Here is a 22651-nt window from a genome sequence, read left to right as displayed (position 1 = left end):
TAGTTAGATGAGATGATGCCGTGTGAGTGTTGGAGGTGTATTCAAGTGTATTGAGCAGGGTATGAGTAAATGAGTGTGAGGAACAGGTGTGATTGCGCAGGTGTGCAACTGAACAGGTGTATGGAGCAGTGTTTGAGTGAGGAATGGTGATGTGTGTTGTGTTGACCAACTGGTCCAGGAAGAGGAGGAGGGTGCAGGTGGCACCAGGTGTGAGTGCACAGGTGTGCAACAACAGGTATGAGGAACAGGTGTATGGAATAAATGGTAGTGTGGAGTATATGGAGTATTGGAATGGATGGTCGTGGAGTGAGTATGGTGGAAACTATGGAGTGGAGTGGATGGTGCGAAGGTGTGAATGGGGGAAGGATGGACCCCCATCACGAATACCCGGGGCGGGTAGTGTAAGTGTTAGGTAGAGGGTATAGGTAAATTGTGGTTGGATATTGGCATCTGTGGTGCGTGGTGAAAGAATGGTATTTGGATGGGTGCATTAGTGTTGTGGAAATGGCTGGGCGTGTAGCCTGTTAGTGTGTGTAGTTGGTTTGGGCACTCCACCACTGTGAGGATGTCAGCCAGGTGAGGCCGCAGGTGGGCTCTGGGAGCCGGTAGTTGTGGATGGGGCCCGAGGATCCGGAGGACGGACCCGGGTAGCCAAGTGCCAGAGGGCACCAAGGGGTGACAGAGCCAGGAGGGGCCTTCCCCAGTTAGTTAGGTTAGGGTGAGGAGCTAGGTAAGCTCGGGTGGCAACTACAGTGGTGGAGGTGTGCAGGTGGGTAGACCTGCTGGGAGAGCTGCACGACCCAGCCCAGAAATTGTGCAAGGGCACCGGGAGATGAATCGGGGGAGTGAGACCCCAAATTGAGAAGCACCACAGTTTGGTCAATGGGAATTGGTTTTTAGAACCCATAGTGTAAGTTGGCCAATGGATTGGCAGGGAAAGACCCCGGGTAGTGTAACGTGTGTTAATGTCATTTAGAAAGTAGTTAGGATGAAGATCTCCTCGCACCATCTGCATCCACTCACCTGAGGTGACGTAACTCCACACCATGCCATGTTTTATTATTTTTATTGTGCAGATGTTTGGAATGTGAGATGCATCATGACGTGGGTGTGACATTGTGCTTTGTGTTCCATCTCTTCCTCCTTATGAGGATTGATGATGAATTGGTGATGGCAAATTCTGTGTAGAGGGAGTGAAGACGAATTTGGTATAGGGGAAATATGGGGAAGACGTGACATTAGCGACGAATTTGTAAATGTGTAGATTTTTGTAAATATGGGGTAAGGGCAAGGGTAGTGTAGGTGACAGGGGGGTGACGTATGGTAGGGACGAGCTTTCTCACTTCGCTCTCCGTACGCACTTCACCTTGCATTGCCTTATTGATGTGTACCCTTGTGACCTTACCCCTCGCTCATCTGTCTTCCCCCCTTTGTCTCCCACATGAGGACCTGAGCGCCACTGGGCGCTGAGGGGAGCGTGCGTGAGTCCGCCATTGTGCGCCCGGAACTCCCAGAACCAGCTGTCTGCATCGATGCACCACATTATGGACCACATGTCTGTGGCCGAGCACCACTGATGGACCCCATGGGTTGGGGCATGGCCCCTCTGCTGGAACCGGCCATGAGGGCCCGAAATCTTGCTGGCGGACCTTGGCCACAGGGCACCGATGCCCCACAGGTGAACCACACGTAGTCGGCCCCCTGTGGGCCATAAATAAAATAAACATGGACACGTTGGGTGCATTTTATTAATCCAAATAGGCTGCCAGCAAAGAAGATGACAACACCTGGAAGATAGTAATAGCCAGCAGAGGGAGCCGAAGAGCAAGAGACCACCTGCAGGGTTAGGGGTTGTTGGTTTTATTTTGATGGACAGTGATGACTGTGCACCGATTGGTGCTAGAGGGTGTGTTGGTGCGTTTTGGGTGCTTTCATGGTGCGTCGATGCTGAGCAGACTGTCTCCCCCCCAGAAAGAACAATCACAGGTCCTGGGTTGCGTTTTGTAAATAAAATAGCGTCACTGTAAATAATTCTCCCCACCGTCAGTGTGTAGTTTGAAGACCATTCCGCAATTCGGTTAACTGTGGGCGTGGGTCTGTTAGGTAGGGTGCGATGGAGCAGCGGGACATATTTATTTATGTTTTAAAGCTGTCGCACTCAGGGTCAGGTTAAAAGTAGAGGGAACTACACCTACGTGTCACACTAAATTAAAGTTGTAGGCCGGGAAGTGCCTAAGAGGAGGAGGGTGCAGTGTTGCGGATATGAGGATTGTATTTTTTTTATTGCGTTGTATTGTGGTAAATTGCTGTGTAACATTGTTTGATTCTGGCCCCTCCTGCCTCCAATGTTGTGTAAAGGTCAAAGGGCGTCCCGGTAGTTAATTCCATAAAGCATCCATTGAAGGACACTATAATACCCTTGTTCAGTAGTTTATATCCTTATTATGTGTTTTAGGGTAAGGCCTTGTCTTCCATAAGAATGACACTCCATTGCACCAAGTGAAAAAGATAGATTCCCTTCATCCTTCATTCCCATTCCCAAAACCTCCATTTCCCCTTTCGTCAATTGCCATTCGCATTGCCAACTACAATTGCCGCCATTGAACATTTGCTTGGGTTGGGGAAGAAAGGCGTGCCCGCCCGTCGTCATCAAGGGCGGAGCCAGAGGATCGCGCGACCAACCAGGGCCGAGGTGAGCACACCGATGGGCGTGTTCTGAAGGCCGGCGGCTTAATCGCCGGAGGCGCTATAAAAGCGCGCGCGCAAGAGTGACCAGGGCTGAGTTGGGTCGTCAGAGCTGAGCTGCGTGGTGAGGTGCAAAGAAAAGAGCTGCAAAGAGAGCTGAGCTGCGTGGTGAGGTGCAAAGAAAAGAGCTGGGTCATCAGAGGAGAGCTGAGTAAAAGGGTCCAAGAGAGAGCTGGGTTGTGAGGTCAAAGAGAGAGAAGGGAGATCATCCAGCAGCGATTCTTGCTCAAAGGAGATCATCCAGGGAAGCACAAAGCCTGCTATTCGTCGCCTTGCTCGCCAGCAGCAGCGTCCTCAGCAGCAACAACACTCAACAGCCGCTTGGGGCCTGGACGGCAGTTTGGAGCAGGGCCGCGAAGGAACGGCGGCTGCCCAACGCGCCGATCATGCTGCAGGACCCGTTGGACCTCCCTCTCCCTCAAAACATCCACCTGCGATTCCTATCATCATTCCCCGTGTGAGTCGTCTTCGATTGTTCTGTCCTGGGTATTAATTAAGTCTGTTTAGATAAGCTAGCGATTTTCACTGTGTCTCTAAAAAGCTTCTGTATATTATTTTCTTATCTTTCCTTCTCCTTGGTTTTTTTGAGCCTGTACATAGTAAATAAATTTAGTAGTATTTTCAAACCTTTTTGCCTTCGTCTTCTTATTCCTTTTCTTCACATCCGTCGTCTTTGTCTTTTCCCTCATTGAATAGCTGTGGCGCGATACGGCCAACGTCGGGTGAATCGGGTGAATCGGGGAAACTGTTAGGCCGCGGTGCCTCCGCTCGGCAAACAACATCCTTAACCGCGGACCGTAACAATAGTTTACCTATTGACCTGTAGCAAATGTGCGATGCAATATGTTGGTGCATTGATGGGTTGACTGACTGCCTGGACGCAACTGAGGTTGTGGATCTACTGATGTACCATCTATTGATGTGGATCCATGATCGAGGTTGTGGATCGGCCGTTTGGAGAGGTCCTGGGCTGAAAGGATCGAAACCTCGAGGAAGAACGGTGCCCAACTGATGATCCATGCAGTCGGGAAACTAGTCAATTGCTTACGGGTTAAGGTTCTTGCTTTAGGTGGATAAACTATGATTGAGGTTTGCAATTTAAATAAAGTTGAATATGGGATGTTGTGAAATTAACATCATTTACAACAATCCTTTAAATTATTTATATTTAAGTTTAGGAACAACCGATACTGTACAATTAATTGTGTGTGTGTGTGTGTGTGTGTGTGTGTGTGTGTGTGTGTGTGTGTGTGTGTGTGTGTGTGTGTGTGTGTGTGTGTGTGTGTGTGTGTGAATAAAAGAGAGAGATAGAATTGTGAGAAACAGAAATGAAAAAACGAGATGTGTGTGTGTGCAGTATGTGTGTGTATCTTGTTATATATGTGTGTGTGTGTATGTGTGTGTGTGTGTGTGTGTGGTGTGTGTGTGTGTATGTGTATGTGTATGTGTGTGTATGTGTATCTTGTTACCCTCGCCAGAGGAGAGGGTATTGCATTTGAGTCCGTTTGTTTGTCTGTTTGTCTGTCTGTCTGTCTGTCTCTTTGTCCGCACAGAATAAATATGATTTTCTCTGCAACCGTTGGTCCGATTGACAGGAAATTTTCACCATAGGTGCATCTACACCTGTAGAATTTTTTAATGATAATTATGACGTCCTAGGTCACGTGGTTCGGCCGCCATCTTGGAAAAACCGAAAAACGTTGCACCTCTATATCTCCGAAAGTACTGAATAGAAAAAATTGAGACGTGGCTCATTGTAAGGAACTCTCCATGGGGAATAAAATATGTTTATGATGATGTCATAGGTGCCTCCATTATGACGTCATAATTCGACAAGTACAAAACTTCATCCGATAAAGATGAAATTTCTTGAGCATAATCTAGGAATAAACAAGAAAAAGAGCAATCAGAGATTGCAAACCTTCGCCATGATGTATTTTCATTGGTTTTTAAGGCTTTTGTGTTAAATCAAATATGGCTGCCGAACCACGTGACCGATGACGTCATCATTTTTTATTTCTAAACTAATTTATTCCTAGATTATGCTCAATAAATTGCATCTTGATTGGATGAAGTTTTGTACTTGTCGAATTATGACGTCATAATGGAGGCACCTATGACATCATCATTAACATATTTTATTCCCGATGGAGAGTTCTTTACAATGAGCCACGTCTCAATTTTTTCTATTCAGTGCTTTCGGAGATATAGAGGTGCAATTTTTTTGTTTTTTCCAAGATGGCGGCCGAACCACGTGACCTATGACGTCATAATTATCATTTAAAAATTCTGCAGGTGGAGATGCACCTATGGTGAAAATTTCCTGTCAATCGGATCAACGGTTGCAGAGAAAATCATATTTATTCTGTGCGGACAAAGAGACAGACAGACAGACAGACAGACAGACAAACAGACAAACAAACGGACTCAAATGAAATACCCTCTCCTCTGGCGAGGGTAATTAGTTTAGAAAAAAATAAAATGATGACGTCATCGGTCACGTGGTTCGGCCGCCATATTTGCTTTAACACAAAAGCCTTAAAAACCACTGAACATACATCATGGTGAGGGTTTGCAATCTCTGATTGTTCTTTTTATTGTTATATGTGTGTGTGTGTGTGTGTGTGTGTGTGTGTGTGTGTGTGTGTGTGTGTGTGTGTGTGTGTGTGTGTGTGTGTAAAACAATTAAAAAGCAGCAAATTCACATTTATGTCACATTTATGTCACATGTGAATGATAAATGCAGGCAATTGCTGATACTTACTAACAAAGGATGTTTCCCCTAAGTATCCCCGCCGCCGTAACGTTATCGTCAGGGTTTTGTCTTTCTCTTCCACGTGGTAGTAGTTGTGCTCCATCGATATCCAGGCCCAAGTGAGCAAAAACGGCTGCCGCTGTTGAGTGTTTCCACCTGTTAGGGAGGACGGCAGTGTGAAATCGCTTCAGATTTTATCATTGGAATCCCACACCCGTCGGCTGTCACACACTATTTTTGGACATACATTGACCTGGTTGGTGTTCACCTGTTATAGCGCGTGCCGCACCTTGCTGTGACTCGGGTTCAAATCATTACTTCTGCCACGGAAGTTGGACGGAGGTTATGTTTTCACACATGTCAAACTTAAAATTGAGACGACGTGGCATGTTAAATCACAGACTGGTCAAACAAGTGGAACATGTCTTTCAATCCTGACAAATCTCACACTCTTACTATGTCTCTCCGAAAAGATCGACTGGACAACCCTCCCATCTACTTTCTCAACAATCCTCTCCAAGAAGTTCTGTCGCTCAAGATTTTGGGTCTCACTATCTGCCATGATCTTTCTTGGGAAAACCACATTTCCAAGCTGGCCTCCAAAGCCAGTCGCCGACTGGGCATCCTCCGTCGTGCGAAGTCCTTCCTCGGCACACCTGAGCTCCTCACCACATACAAGGCTTTCATCCGCAGCTCAATGGAATACTGTTCTCCCCTATGGGCCGGTGCTCCTGCCTCACACCTAGCTCGGCTTCACGCTGTTGAAACCAAAGCTTTCAGAATTATTGGAATCTCCCGCGATGAAGCTATCTCTGAGGGCCTTTCACTCACTCACCGTAGGCAGGTAGGTGGTCTTTCTGTCTTCTACCGACTCCTCTCCGGCCTTGCACCCCCAGCTCTCTCTGTGCTCTGTCCCCCAAATATTCCTACAGGTCGCACAAGATCTGCCAGCAACCCTCTGATGGTTAAACTGCCGAAATCTCGGCTCTCCGCTCACCTTCACTCTTTCATTCCTCTTTTCTCCCGCCTCTGGAACAAACTCCCTCACTCCCTTCAATCCCACTCCTCCCTCCAGGTCTTTAAAACAGCTGTTCACCACCATCTCATATCTCTTATCTTCCCCCATCCAAAACCTTGATCTTTTCTACCCCCGCTAATTCACCCCAGATCCACCTTGTTTGAAATTCCAACTTCTTTCCTGGAAGTCCTGGCAGTGTCCATATGTTTTATACCTCTCCCACTGCCCCCTTCCCACGCCCCCCCCCCCCCAAAGCCCTCGCCCTCTCTCAGATCTCTCGATGTCTCCATGTCTCTCGGTCCCTGCTCTCAAATGTTGTGTTTGTGTCCTTCCCCCTCTCTCCCCATCTTGTCTACCGCTCCCTATGTTATATGTTTTATGTGTCGGTTTGTCTTTCTGTGTGATTAATGTTCGCTCTTTCACGAGCCTCGATCTTGTATACAAAAAAAAAAAAAAAAAAAAAAAAAAAAAAAAATGTCTATCTATGTGTGTCTGACTATATCTGTAAGCAGGATATCTCAAAATGGTATGGACGGATTCGGATGAAATTGGGTGCATAGTTTGGGTGTGTGACAAATAATTGATTCGATTTCAGTGAAGATTCGGATCCGGATACGATAATGTTTTAAGTGATTCTTCACCATTGAGAGATGGGGCCAAAAACGACATATAGCAGGACATCTCAAAAAGTTGTCAATGACTTGTGACGAAGCTTATGACGAAAATGTATCAGTGGATACAAAACGTAAACTGTTCAATGTTCGTCCTGGCGCAGGTGTGCCTTTCTGGTTACCCTCGTCAGAGGTAGAATGAGGTGAATTGAAACATTTAATCACCTCTTATCGATAATGTGTAGTTCTGTGATTTTGTATTGATACTTCACGTCCTAAATTCAATATTAAAACGTTCATGGCACATTTTTGCAATTTTGGCGGCCATTTTGAAAAAATGGACGCCATGTTGAATTTTCCAGTTGGCGAATTAGCTGGATTTAAAGAGCGTCTATATAAGAACGTAACTACCAAGTTTCATGCTTGTATCATAACGTCAACAATTTACCCTGATAATGGGTGTTATAGCCACCTCGCTATTAGAACCCTAACGCCCTTTAGAACCAAACCCTTTAAGAACAAAAAGACCCTGAGGACCCAAAATACCCAAAAGTCATTGAAGACCCTCATAGTCCCCAAAGACCAAAAATACACCAAACATCCAAAAGACCTAAAAGACTCCAAGATCCCAAAGACCCTGCATGGTGATTGACATTATAATATAAAATTATAATATAATTTTGAGATTATATTGAGATTATAATATTATATAAATTTGAGATTATATTGAGATTGAGATTATAATATGAAACAAAATTATAATAATAAAGCTTTGTTAAAAATTTGATGACAGAACTCAAATGTTAAATTTAAATTGCAGGTCAATTGGATGAAAATTTATGATTTTATGTGACGCTGACCTTTGACCTTTCGTCCTTTTGACAAAATTATTAATTACCTTTCTTTACTAAATAAATAATAATAAAACTTTATTACAAATTTAATGACAATAGCTCAAATGGTAAAAAGTTATGGCCTGGACAGACAGACACACACACACACACACACACAGAAGTGATTGCAAAACCCCATGTCCTGCTGCGCAGGGAACGGGTAATAAAAGAAGGAAATGTGGCCTTTAAAGGATGAAAATATCCTTAGGACAATACCGGGTCCGACTTGGTCTGTGTGCCAAATGTGGTGGTGAGCGATGCAGTCTTTGCAAAAAAAGTGAACATACAGACAGACAGAGAGACAGACATAGACAGAAGACAATTTCTATTTATTAGATTGCATTGTAATAAAAAGCAAAGCATTAATAAATATTATGATCACAAGCTTGAATTAATTGGTGATCATTCTTGCTCGGACATGAAAAACTAGTGCAAGTAGAAAATATGTTTTAATGTCGATGTGTCGATGGGTTTGCCTCCACCCACATTAGACGTCAACCCACTGTTATGTTTCCTCTCAATTAAGGGTCACACGAAAAATTAAGGGTCACACGAGAGAGAGTGAGTGCAAGTGATAAGAGAGAGAACATTAGATGCTTCAAAGTTGAGTTATGACGTGAAAATGATTTTCCAAGAGCACATGACCTTTGATCTACTGAACCCAAAATTGAATCAGTCCATGCCTTCGCCATTTTGGTTGAAATCCCATCTGTGGATCACAAGTCATTGCGGTAACAAAATTTTCATGTACACGTCACATGACCGTTGACCTATGCCCTTTGACCCCAAAATTTAATTAGTCCATCTTTGTATCACAGTTTGGTTGGAATCCCTTCAGTCGTTCACAAGTTATCGAGGTTACAAAGATCTGCTACGCACACACATGACTCCTCTGGCTGCGGAAACATAAAAATCTCCCCCCCCCCCACCCCCCCCCCAACATTTGTGTTTGGGGGATCGATGGGGGTATTTGCCCAAAAAAAATTCTAATATGGTTGTAATCTCAAACCCTGACGTGCACCGTCAAACCTGCATGACCAGATTAATGTCACACTGGTGTGATGGGTCATTATCGCACTTGGGTGTGCTATTTAATTAGGAGCTGTCTACTTAATACATACACATTCACTGATGGGAAAGGGGGTGAAGGAGGAGATGGTCAACCTGGACAAATGCAAATGAAAAATGCAGGGAAAGGGAAAATACTGAAAAGAAAGGGGAGAAAGTCGTAACAGAAATACAGATATGAATGTGATGATGGATTGTCTGTGTTGTAACCTGATAAGACAGCCGAAAATGTGCAAAGCCCGTGAGGTAAAAGATGGAAAGTTGGAAAGGGAAGTTGGGAAGAGATGAAAATAAAGAAATAAAAATTCAACAAAGCTTTATTGTGATAATACGGTGTCCCGGTGTGTACCCCGATTTAGAATAGGTACACCGTATCCCTGCGCATCGTAAGAGCGTGACCAAGGGTTGGCGTCAGGAAGGGCATCCGGCCATAAAAACATTGCCCCAAACAGGGAACCATGATCGTCATGGGGCCCGCAAGGCTAACCCCCGCTCTAGCGGGGAAAATGGCCTTAAAACGATCATTCATTCATTCATTCATCAAATTTTCAACAAAGCTTTATCATGATAATATGGAGTAGGCAAATTAATAATTTTGTCAAAAGGTCAAAAGGCCTAGCTGCAGAAGTTAAAAAAAACTCCCCCCCCCCCCCCACCCCCAAACATGGTCAGTGTCACATAAAATCATCAATTTTCATCCAATTGACCTGAAATGTTAAGAATTTGCATATTCGGTCACTGACTTGGTTCACCAATCAAAAGCTAGAAGCCGATTGTTTTTTGGGTTTTTTTAGATCCAAAGGTCAAAAGTCAAGGTTGCATAAATCATCAATTTTCAACCGAATCACCTGGAATTTAAAGAATTTCCATATCGGGTCACTGAATCGGTTCTCTAATCAAAAGGTAGAAGTCGATTGTTTTTTTTTTAGATAAAAAGGTCAAAGGTTAAGGTAGCATAAATCATCAATTTTCATTTTGTGTCTTTTTCAAACTGTCTTCGTTATTTTGAGCATACTGAAGAAGATGAAGACTGCTGAATACAAACGGACGCGGACGAGCTTTGCATTTTTAGATGCTTTCTCGAAAGATGATTTTTAGATCATTTTTAGATGCTTTTTTAGAGGCGGACGGGCATTAGATGTTTTTTTTAAAAATGTATTTTAAACTAGCTTTCAACTATTTGTCTAATACTCTTATCCATAAAGCCTGCATATAACAGCTGATCACACTTCCTAGACCTAGAGCCATTGCCACAATCATATGCTGAAATGTCATCACTCATCACCATAGGTTGAGTCTTGAAAGTTCAATTTGAATTTTGTTTCCTTGCGTCACAACCTACGACTTGAACATTATAATCTCACCTTTACCATGCGATCTCAAAGAATAGGCAAGAAGAAGGATGCTAGCTGATCAAAACTGGGGTCTTACACGAGCCTTGACTTAGTATACAGAAAAAAAAAAACTACAACTTCCATGGCTATTTTTCTTCCCCATTTCCCATCCACCATTTGTTCACACTCAAAAGTTGTCCCAGACGGAGAAAGCAGCACACTCACTAATCATGGGGCCTCAGTAGGAAACGCCTCCATTGTTTATTGTTCAGTAAATGTGGAGCCAAAGACCAACCAGGCATATAATCAGAAAGCTTTCTCCTTGTCTGCGACCCTTGCTGTCCATCATGTTGCTTGTGCTTGCACGATTCCGAATCCCTAATCCAAGGGCTGCAAACTAGATGGATGTGCCACGGTGAAAAGAATTATCACTGCGTCCCAAAAGCCCAAGATCACTTGCAAGATAAAGGTTCAAAATTACACTTGGGTGGTTATTTATGTCACAAAGGCCTGGCCTTGGAATCCCCACCACTTTGATTTTCCTCTCCTTGTAACCATAATCTCTTCACCATAGTATACATGACACTGAACTATCTCATCATCAAATCTTCCACTAAAAGCCAAAATGCAAAAAATATATATATATTTTATTGTTTTATTTCCATTTGAATTAGAAGTTCAACTACTTGGGTTTCTCATTGGCGTGGTCATGTCTTTTCTTTACCAGCCATGTTCGGACACGCCTCGGTAGTTCAAAGCGTCCAACTTCCATGAGAACAACCCAAGGGTTTTGCCGTTAGTGCAATGGAAGGAAAAAAACCGACCTGTGCACCAATTCCCGAACGTGTTTCAAACAATGCTCAGACTTTCACAGAGATGCCCTCTCATTTCAATTACACTTCACACTCCTGTATGAGTTACTCTTTAACCTGCATAATGAAACAAGGAATGTTCTTACTAAAAATTATACTTAGGCTTTTCCTGGGATTTTATATTGTATACCAGCCTCAGTTGCAAAATGCCTGTTTAATACCAGCCTCAATGGCATAATGGTTAGAGCGTCCACTCTGAATCTGGGAGGTGGACGCTCGAACAATGGGCGAGCCATACCAAAGACCTTTAAAATGGTACATGCTGCTTAACTTGCTTGATGTTCAACATTTCGAAAGGATAGAGCACGGACAAACAACCTTAAGTTGTAATAAAAGCACAGGCTTTGATGGGCCTAATCACCTCTTCCTCGATCCAAGTTCTTTGTGAGGTTGGAGAACTGTAGCTAACAACTCGCCAGCGCATACAAGCCCGTCACCAGGGACTTCCCAAGGTGGGTGCGAATCCAAAAGACAGAACAGTGTTTTATTGTCCGGCATTACAGAAAGTCTGGATAGGGGGTCCCAGGGTACCGACCCCCACTGGAAAACTCTAAATTACAGGCTTCAATCCAATCATTCTACAGACTATTTGGGATTGGAATATCTCACGGGCTTTGCACATTTTCGACTGTCTTATCAAGTTACAACACAGACAATCCATCATCACATTCATATCTGTATTTCTGTTATAGATATACAAATTGTTGGCACACCTGCAGTCATCAAAAGTTCTCTGTTACCTCCACCACTGAAGGTGGATGGAAGTTATGGTTTCACCCATGTCTGTTTGTCTGTCTGTCTGTTTGTTTGTCTATGAACAGGATATTATAAAAAGTTGTGGATGCATTTGGACTAAATTTGGTGTCTTTTTTGGTGGAGCGGTTGGGTGTGTACAATGGATCATCGAAATTATTAGATTTTGGTGAGGATCCGGATATGGATCTGAGAATTTTTGAAGTGATTCTTCACAATTGAGAGGTATCGCCAAAAACGATATATAGCATGATATTTGAAAAAGTTGTGGACGACGTCTGACAAAACTTTGTGGATGTGTTGGTTGACTTTGCAAAATTGGTTGTCACATTATGACGTGACGTTGCAAAAACGCAAAACATGTTTTGGGTGATAACTCTGGACCGACGTATCGGCTTTCCCTCAATGGGAAAATACTCTCAGTTTAATTTCCAACAACTAAAATTTGAACTTATCACAGAAAACCAACAAATTGGCAAAGCGTATGGACTTAAAAGTTTGCCTATCAACGTCATCTTACTATAATTCACCAAATGTGCGTCTGTCCGTTCGAAGGTACCGCAAAAACGGCTGAACCGATCGCAACAATATTTTGGGTGGGTATTCCTGGGACCCTTTGGAGTAAAATAGGCTATATTGTTTTTCCAATTTTTTCCCAATTCTCCAATTATCCAATTTTTCCAAACACGATGGTATAATATTTACCGACATGAACAGATCGTAAGAGCGTGACCAAGGGTTGGCGTCAGGAAGGGCATCCGGCCATAAAAACATTGCCTCAAACAGGGAACCATGATTGTCATGGGGAACCATGATTGTCATGGGGCCCGCAAGGCTAACCCCCGCTCTGGCGGGGAAAATGGCCTTGAAACGATCATTCATTCATTCATGAACAGTGATGTGGCTTATATTTAAATTCTACAAATACTGTTTAGATTTTGATGAGAATTATGAACCTGCCATGAATGCAGAAGCTGACAGATTATGGCTGCGCAGGTTTGATAATATCCCAATACAACCGTCATTCAATCGTAATGTTAAATCGTTAAACGTTAATCGTGTTAACCGCTTTGTTAAAGTATCAATGAATGATTTGAATTGAGTGAATACAATTACGATTTTGAATTCGTAATTGTATTCACCCAACCATACGGAACTTCACATCAGGATTTAAATATTTGTTTATGTCACGAATGTTGTTAAAAGTTTATTATATTAATGTATATTTGTGATTGGAGTGATGCTGTTTGGAATGAAAAAGGAGATATCGAGTTCAAGTGAATGACAGAATGCCATGATGGTTTCTACTTTCTAAACGTGAATTCACGGATCGCCATATGCAGATTCGCTATGAACTGGGTATGGAACAAACGTACCCGTTTGTTTGTGAACAGGTACGTTTTTCATGGAAGTCCTTCACGAACTTGCTGTCCATGTCTGACGTGCGACTGAAGGTGCTACAGGAAAATGGAATTTATTGGTTTCATGCTTTAGCATTTGCCGTTTCTGCATTGTCTGTTTGCTTATGGCCTCCCACCCGTGCATAGCACGGGTACCTCACTAGTAACGTTTAAACCACATTTTGGCCAATATCTCAGAAACTAAGGGTGCTGGAGCAATAATTTGTTATTTTTCACCACGTGTCGCTCAATGAGTGCTTTCTAGTCTATTTGTCTGTCCGTCCGTCTGTTTTTTGTTTGTCTGCACAGAATTAGAGTATGTGTATGAATTCCATTAGACCCTTTAGACCCATTAATGGTCTAAAGGGGCCCTGAGATCCTTTAGACTGCGAAAATCCATTAGACCCCTATAGCTATTAAGACCTCTAAAACCCTCAAATATCCATAACTCCCTTTAAGACACTGAAGACACCTAAGACGCTTTAGACCCCTAACACCCATTAAGACCCCAAAGTTTATATACCGAAGATGCCTAAAACACTGAAGACCCCTAAGTCCCTTAAAGACCCCCCAAGACCTCTTAAGACCTCTAAGACCCCTTGGCCCCTTAATTCCAGTAAGACCAATCAAGACCCAGCAAACCCTTTAACACCCCCAAGACCCCTAATAACATTTTTACCCTTTAGACCCCGAATACTCTTTACGACCCTTTAGAACCCTATGACCCTTTAGACCCCGAAGACCCTTCAGACCCTTTAGACACCGAATACCCTTTAGAACACTAAGATCCCCAAGACCATTTCGACCCCTAAGACCCCTCAGTACCTTAAGACCCTTAAGACTCTGTAGAACCCTTAAACCCCTTGGACCCTTTAGAGTTTAGACCCTTAAGACCAGTCAAAACCACGAAGATCTTTTAAGACCCCTTCGACCCCTAATAACCATTTTACCCTTTAGACCCCTATTACTCTTTAAGACCCCTTAAGACTCCAAAGACCCCGATACACCCTTAAAACCCTTAGACCCTTTAGAACCCTGAAGATCCTTAAAGCCATTTATATGCTTTCGACCTTAACGCCTTTCAGACATTTTAATACCCTGTAGTCCCCATTGACATTTAGACTCTTTTATACGTTTTAGGACCCTTTAGACCTCTTCAGACAATTCTGACCCTTCTTAAATTACCTGCTTTTAGGCCCTTTCAACCTTTTTAAGACTCTTTAGACACTTTAGAACATTTTGGTAACGGTTGTGTTCCATTACCAATATAAACCTTAAATATTTACTATTTCATAATTACACTTCCACAATGAAGTAGACCATGTTAATTGTTTGTTTAAATTGTACAATTTGGTTCTTTGTGCATGAACTGCTAAAGGTTCTAATTTTGTTTGGTTCTTCTGCTCAAAAAGGTTGCCAATCCCTAAGTTAATTGATTAATTTTTGCTGAATTAATTCCTTTTCTTGTTGAACAAAGTATGGTCTTTAACTTGTGATTCGCATGTATTTTTACTTTTGTTCAGTTGTATTTTGGATTTGCAGCCTTTTCGGTCCTGCTCGCGGGCCCGTGGGTTCGGCATAAGATTCGTGGGGCGAAACCCGTAAGTCTCCAGCTAGTTGGGACCTGGACCCTAGGTATTGTGCCAATATTGAACCAATATTGACCCCTACGTATTGTGCCAATGATATTGACATACGGTGCCAATAATGATATTGGTGACGACACCATAATACTGATTGAATTGAATGCCAAGCCCAGCTAATCTAGACCTATTCACAGAGCAAGCAGTCCACCTACCAAAGGGAAAACATAACCTAAGACAGGTTGGCTGTGTTGGCCCTAATGGACATTCACTACAACTTTGACATTTCCTCCGATTTCGTCCAGTAGAAGCCGAGAAACGAATTTTCAGTCCCTATGTTAAAGTTGCATAAAGAGAAACGATCCCACATTTGGCCTCTCTTGATATTGTGTGTGTGTGTGTGTGTGTGTGTGTGTGTGTGTGTGTGTGTGTGTGTGTGTGTGTGTGTGTGTGTGTGTGTGTGTGTGTGTAAGCATAACACATGATCTTTTCTAACTCCCCTCCCCCTCACTTTTCTCTCTCTTTTTCTCCCCATCCCCATCCCACCCATCTCCCCCCCCCCCCCCCATCCACCTCTCTCTCTCCCTTCTTCTCCCGTTTTTCTCTCTCCACACCCCTCGCTAGGTATTCCCGTCACCAAAGCAATGGGTGGTATTTGCTAGTGTATAATATAGAGGAAGTAGAAACAGATAGATATCTATAGATATAGAGAGAGAAATGCAATACACACCAAACTAGAGCTAAGTCGATGGCTCGCCATTGCAAATCCCCACGCTTCCCACCTAAAGCTAAGTTCAAAGAAGACAAAGGGTGTGATCCTAAGTCCTCGCCCAGTGGGACATGCACGCGGGTGTCAAATCCAAAAAATATGTATATATTTCAAGCATCCCCCTATGTTAATTACATATACAATGTTTCATTAAATAATGTTTAAAAACGTGCCCGAAATTGCTTTTTTTGGTATTTGACCTTTTGGCCCTGCCTCAGGACCTCAGGTGTGGAGCCGAAACGATGCTGCTCTCGCACCTTCTTGCCATGTGGTGATCATAACTCCCAAGTTTAGTGAAATTCGCACAACCGTTTAGGAGATAACATGACGGATAGACAGACAGACAGATGCCAATTACAATATTGCCCCTTTTTTCACAAAACGTGGGGATAAAAACATTCCTTCAAAATCAATGCAAGGTGGACCATAAGAGATGTCCTTCAGGAATGATGAATGGAGTGCCTGGTCCAACATGTCACTTCATGTACTCCTTATGCTCTGTGTGCGAGGAATGTGATAACCACACTCACTGCAGCCTCCTCGGACGCTAAACATGGCGGTCATTTGCAGTCTATCTTGTTCATCGTAATGGGCTTCTGGACCAAAAATGTTGCCGTAACATGGCAATGACATGAGGAGCTTTTGTTGTTTTTTAATAACATTTAGCAAAAAAAAAATTTTGATTTTTTAAAAATTAAATAAAAAAAATAAAAAAAATCCCAAATAAAAAAATGTTGGTCTTTCTGCTTTCAAATAATTTAACAGGCTTTAAGCTGGCTATCTCACGTCCATCTACATGTATAAATTGTGTTTTTATTTTCCTACTATGACATCAAACTTATGGAGGAGCTTGTACACATATTCAATTCAAAAGAACGGAGACAATGTACACAGTATATGGGATTTGAACCTGTCCAACCCAGGATCATGACCGAGATGCTCAGATGCCAAACAGGGAGGAATGATGGCAGGAATCCCATGCAAACAGGACTGAAACTGCCACATAAAATATTTTGCCGAAAGTATATTTTACATTCTTGTATAACTAATGTTTTCCTGTTTTACATCTGATGACTCTTACCTATTCAAGACCTTCATATAAAAACTCTTCCCTGAGCCTCCATAATGGAATTCCTTTGGTATGGAAATACTTTAAGATTTCACATGTTTGACACCGACATGGACATTGTACGATAACTCACACTGTTCGAATTTAAAACATTTTTTATCTTACTATAGTTCACCAAATGTCCGTCCGTCTGTCTGTCTGTCTGTCTGTCTGTCTGTCTGTCCGTTCGAAGGTACCGCAAAAACGACTGAACCGAACGCAACGATATTTTGCGTGGTTAATCCTGGTATCGGCTGGAGTAAAATAGGCTATATTGTTTTTCCAATTTCATCTTTAGTCTTCAGCATTCTCAGGTTTGGACTCCCACATAACATTCGCGTTTGCATAACGTTCATTGTGACGATGTTTTCATTGTGACGATGTTGTTTTCCCAGGTGCCGCACAAACGGCTGCACCGATCGGACTCGGTGACCTCGGACAAAGACCTTTTATAAGGACGCAGGTTGAATCACTGCTTGAGAGAATTCCAACCCCCTCCCCGCCATCAGGGCCGTCTCTCCAACTCACAATCCCACGAGATATGTGGAAAGGACGACCCAAAACCAATATAAACATCATTAAACATCATTCATATATAAACATCATTAAAAGTAAATAATGACCTCGGCCAAAGTTCAAACAACGTTTAATCTCCACATGAGAGAATTCCACATAGCTATTTGGGCGGTGTATATGCTAACAGATCGCTGTCTCCATCGATCTTTCCAAGGCCGTAACACCTATCGGCTCAAAATCCTTTTAACTGTTGATTTGGTGGTTTTTACAATGAAGGAAACACGTATCGGGAGTCCATACGACATCGGGAGTACATACTGCACGCGTCTTCAGTATCAAGCTTAAATCTGTCATGGCGGATCTGAAGAGCGGAATGCTTGGAGAAGTGGTGGGCTACTTTGGCATGAAGGAGGATCAGAAACGTGGACTCCCACACTGCCACACCATGCTGATACTTGCTCCCGCATGACGTTATTTTCCCGGGTGCCGCACAAACGGCTGCACCGATCGAGATTTAACGGATGTTTATATTGTTGTGGATATGAGAATGGTGTTTTTTTATTGTTGTAAAAATATCACCCTCCTTCCTCCAGTTGTTGTGTATAAAGGTCAAAGGGCGTCCCTTAGTTAGGTCATATACAATCACGTTAGCCAATCATAGATTTCCTCCTTGTTGGTAGTTATTTCCTTATTCTGTGTATTAGGCTAAGGCTTTGTCTTCCATTAATTGACACTCCATTGCACCGAATCCAAATAGAGTAGATCCCCTTTCATTCCCATTCCTAAAGCCTTTACTACCAACTGCATTTGCCTCCATTGAGCACGCGGTCGGCTCGGAGAAGAAATGCGTGTCTCCACCTCGTCATAGAGGGGAGGAGTGAGCCAGCCCTTGCCGACCAACCCAGAACGAGGGGTTTGGCTTTGAGAGGGCATGGGGAGAACCGTCGAGTAGGTTCGCGAAGGTTGAAGGGCGTGGCCTATATAACCCGCGAGAGACGCCCCCACCTAGGATGAGTCCAGATGAGCTATGGATTGACGGAGATAAGATACGGCAGAGGAGGAGTCCGGAAAAAGCATGCGACGTCCCCACGGCGGTAAAGAAGGAGATTGAGGGAGAGAGACGCACAAAAGAGTCCACCGCAGCTTTGAACCAACGGCAGGTTTAGCCACCGCAGCTTGGAGCGTCGACGGCGGTGACGGCAGTTGTGGCCAAGAAGCCACGTCGCCATGCGGAGACGATTGGGGAGAGTCGGCGGCTGCTCAACTCGAGCCGGGATCACACCCACCACTCGCATCCTTCCAGCTCTGTGGACCACTTGGACCTTCCCCTCCTTCCAGCCAATCGTTCCTGCCTTCATTTCCCCATTCGTGTGAGTTTGATTGTCGTCCGTTTTGTGTGTCTTGTCCTGGGGTATTAATTAAGACTGTAGGTAAGCTAGCTTTGCACTGTGTCTCCTTGATTCCTTCTGTCTTTATTTTATTATCTTTCCTTCTTCCTTGGTTATTTTGGTCCTGTAAATAGTAGGAATAAATATAGTAGCATTTTCAAACCCTTTTTGCCTTCGTCTTCCTCTTCTTCACATCCATGTCATCTTTGTGATTTCCCTCATTGGACACCTGTGGCACGATTTTGGCCAACGTTTAAGGAATCGGGTCTAGTCTTGGTAAACGGCTCACGCCGCGGTTCGCTTCGCTCGGCGCAACATCCATTACGCTGCGGCCGTGAGCGGGGGGTGTTCCTTCGCGTACCGGGAAGCGCTGGTATTTAGGTCATAGGACTTGTGGGCCTAAAACCCTACCCAGCGCCGACCGGGCGTGGCGTCATACCCCCGGGACCACGTCGGTCAGTAACAGACGAGGGGCTTAATCCCCCCTCGATAACGGGAACCGAGGCCGACGTCGGGTTCCGTAACAATTGGTGTCGGGAGCGTGATACGGACCTGAAGCGCTAAGCGCACTCAAATTACGAGTGGCCCGAGATTGTATTTTAACATCCTAAATTTAACATGGTGCCATGGATAGTCAAGGCGACGGGATACCGGTGGGGGAATTAGAGGGTGTAGAGTCGACCCAGGACCTCGGGGAAATATATGTGGGAGAAATGGAGGAGGAGAACAAGGAGGAGGTGGTTGAGGAGGTATCAGGTGCGCAAAATGGCGCTCTTGCGCACGTGGTTGTGGGGGCGCAAAATGGCGCTTCGCAAGTGGTTGCGGCAGCCGAGCCCGAGATGCCAGAGTACATGCGAGTCTTTATGATTCAAATGATGGCAAAAATGGATGCCCAAAGTGATAAATCCACCCGAGAGCGAAGAGAAATGGGTGGCCAGATGGAAGATGGGTTAAACAATTTGAGGAATGACATGGGCAATCAAATCGGGGGATTGAGAGACGGGTTAAGTAATATGGGAAGCCAAATTGGGGGGCTCGATGGAAAAATCGGGGGGCTAGAAGCTAAATTTGAGGGTTTAGACAAAAAATTTGAGGGTTTAGACAAAAAATTTGAGGGTTTAGACAATCAATTTGAGGGGTTAGACAACAGGATAAAAGGGGTGAAGAATGGGTTAACGGGGCTAGAAGATAAGATGGAAGGCAAATTGCGGGAGATAGGGGAGCAATCCGCCCGGGAAATCAAACGGATGGGGAACCAGATAGAGGAGGTGAAAATCGGGTTGGAAGGTAAACTGGATGCTCAGAGGGATGAATTGGGACAGATGAGGGCGGCATCTACTAAAGAAATGGAGGAGATGGGGGAGTAAATAAGACGAGGTGTAAGCGAGGAGGTCTCGGGGGTACGATAGGAGGTAAAGCGAGGTGAGAAGCGTATGGAGAAAGAGGTGAGAAATAGTACGGCTAGGTTACAAGGGGGCAGAGAAGATCTGACGCAGGAGGTGGAACAGCTGACAGTGGGACAAAGGGAGTTAGTGGAGCAGGTAGAAAAGAACACTGAGGTACTAGGAGGGTTAAAGGCGACACAAAAAGAAATCAAAAATGACTTAATAGCGACGAAGAGGGATTGTCGGATGGTACGTGAGGGACTGACAACGAGGTTGGACGAGGTGACAGAAGTAATGGAGACGAGGGACCGGGAGGTGAGGACGCACATAGAAACTATCAAGGTGGCCTTAGAGGACGAAATTGAGGGGGCGCACCGGGAAATGAAGGAGGTAAAGGAAAAATTAGAGGAAGTGGAAGAGGGGGTGAGTGAAATTAAGAAGAGACGGAGGGAAACTAAAAAGGAGATAAAGGAGGAAGTGATGGATTATGTACAAGGTCTGTGCTCAAATCGTGATGGTGTGCTTGCTAACCAAATAAAGAGTTTGCAGGTGGTGAAGGAGGTGCGGAGACGAGGTGCCGAGGTGATTGGCGATATACGCGGAAATGTATATGGTGTGAGGGGAGACTCAGTCGGCTTGGGGGTTGGTTTGGACCCGGGTGTTCGTGAGAGGCCGCTGGTGAAGTGTGCGACAGGTACGGAGTGTATGGACAGAGGAGGTGTGCGAGAATGTCCGACTATGGGGTGTGTGAGGAAAAAGTGCGCGCCGAGGAGTGAGTGTGCTGTCGAGAGTGAGTTGGTCGTAGCGCATGTGCGGAGGGGCACATGGAAGCGCGGGATGGGGAGTGTTACAAGGGATGTAACGGGAGAATGCACACCTGTGGTGAGTGTTACGGAGGGTGTAACGGGAGAGTGTGCGCAAGAGGATGCGCGAGAAAGGTGTGTAACGGACGGGTGCATGAGGAAAGAGTGCGCTGTCAAGAGTAAGGGTGAATGCACGACCGAGAGTGGTGGTGAAAGTAGTAAGAGTGACACGGAGCGTGAGTTGGTTGTGGCAGGTGAGAGAGGATGTACACCTGGAATGGAAGGATGCACACCTGGAATGGTAGAGCGCGTATGGGAATGCACACTGGATTGGTAGTGAGGCACGTGGTTGGGTGTACGGAGGAGAGCACACCTGTGGTTGTCACAGAGGAGGGAGCGCGAAGAGGTGTGTTGGTGAGGTGTGCGAACGACGAGTGTGTGCCAAGGTGTGTGGTGGTCAGGTGTGTGACCAAGTCGGTGAGCGGAATGAGTGTACCTGGGTATGTAAGAGAAGGTGCAATGACTTGGAGCATGGGAACGGCTGGATGTGTGAGCAAGGAACGGGCTGCGGGGTGTAAGCATGCAAGTGGAGCATCGACGCTAACCGGGTTAGCGGTTAGACCGACTTATAGCCGAAGCGGGCCCTCGGTGCGTGCCGGGCAGCTTCGTGTGCCACGGGGACCAGCGGGGATCGTAACCGCGGCGGTTTCGAAAGAACCGCCGTGCGGGATCCACGCCGGGCCTCGCTCTGAACGGCCGCGTCCATGCTCCACTAAGCGGAGCGGGCGGCCCGGTAGGAAGGGTCGTCATGGTGACCCCTTTTGGTTGAGGCGTTCCGGCAGGGCGAGATCGGGCCATTGGACGGCTCCGTGCCGAGATGGTGCATGGGATCTCGGCCCGGGTAAGCCCCCTTCCCTGCACCGAATGCTGGACGAATTCAACCGCCGGCACCAAACAACCCGCATTCATTGCTCGGCTTTGCGAAGCCGAGCTTTGGAAATGAATTGGCGCACCGAGAGGCTCAAGTGAGTAGACATGTGATGATGATAGCTGTGTTTTGGACCCAAAATTGAAAAGCAAAATTTTATGATTGGCAAAGGATTGGCAGATTGATGATTGGCAGATGATTGGTAGTGATTGGCAAATTTTTAATTGGCTGGAATTTGGTGAGCAAAATTTATAGTGAGAGATACCCGATGTGGTGGGATGGCAACTCTGCCATCCCTCACAACGGGGGCAAAGGAGCCGTAGGTTTATGGGGTTTGGCAGTGAAAACTAGCCCGGGAGGGTTAGGATATAGTGTGTAGGGACCTAGAGATTGACAATAGGTAACGGTAAGGTTAGGTAGTGACAATGATACCTGTAGTGGGGACGCAGGTAGCTTAGTTTGGATTATAATGACGAGGGAGCGCAATAATATAAGGGGCGATGGGGAAGCGCAAGTTCCAGAGGGGAGTAGTTAGATAAGATGATGCCGTGTGTTTGAGAATCAAAAGTGTATTGAGTGTGGAAGTGTATGGAGCAGTGAGTGAGGAGCGATTGAGATTGCACAGGTGTGCAACTGAACAGGTGTATGGAGCAGTGTATGAGTGAGAGATGGTGATGTGTGTGGTGTTGACCAAATGGTCCAGGAAGGACGGAGGGTGCAGG

The 22651-nt window shown here is 44.9% G+C and overlaps 1 protein-coding gene across 3 annotated transcripts in view; it reads right to left on the bottom strand.

The window, feature by feature from the left end:
- LOC137437640 (FRAS1-related extracellular matrix protein 2-like) overlaps positions 1 to 22651 on the bottom strand; it is a 176624-nt gene that overhangs the window by 113286 nt on the left and 40687 nt on the right. For all 3 annotated transcript variants that reach the window (XR_010986565.2, XM_068132114.2, XM_068132115.2), the window contains exon 3: positions 5510 to 5656. Coding sequence is in view for 2 of the 3 variants with exons in the window: in XM_068132114.2 (XP_067988215.2) it covers positions 5510 to 5656 (147 nt within the window). In the remaining variant the exon portion in view is untranslated. The remainder of the gene's footprint in view (positions 1 to 5509; positions 5657 to 22651) is intronic.

The sequence above is a fragment of the Myxine glutinosa genome, chromosome 12 (genome assembly GCF_964187855.1).
Source record: "Myxine glutinosa chromosome 12, kmMyxGlut1.1, whole genome shotgun sequence".
Taxonomy (NCBI): Eukaryota; Metazoa; Chordata; class Myxini; order Myxiniformes; family Myxinidae; genus Myxine; species Myxine glutinosa.
Note: the sequence above shows the minus strand (reverse complement) of the source record. Positions and strands in the feature narration are given on the sequence as shown.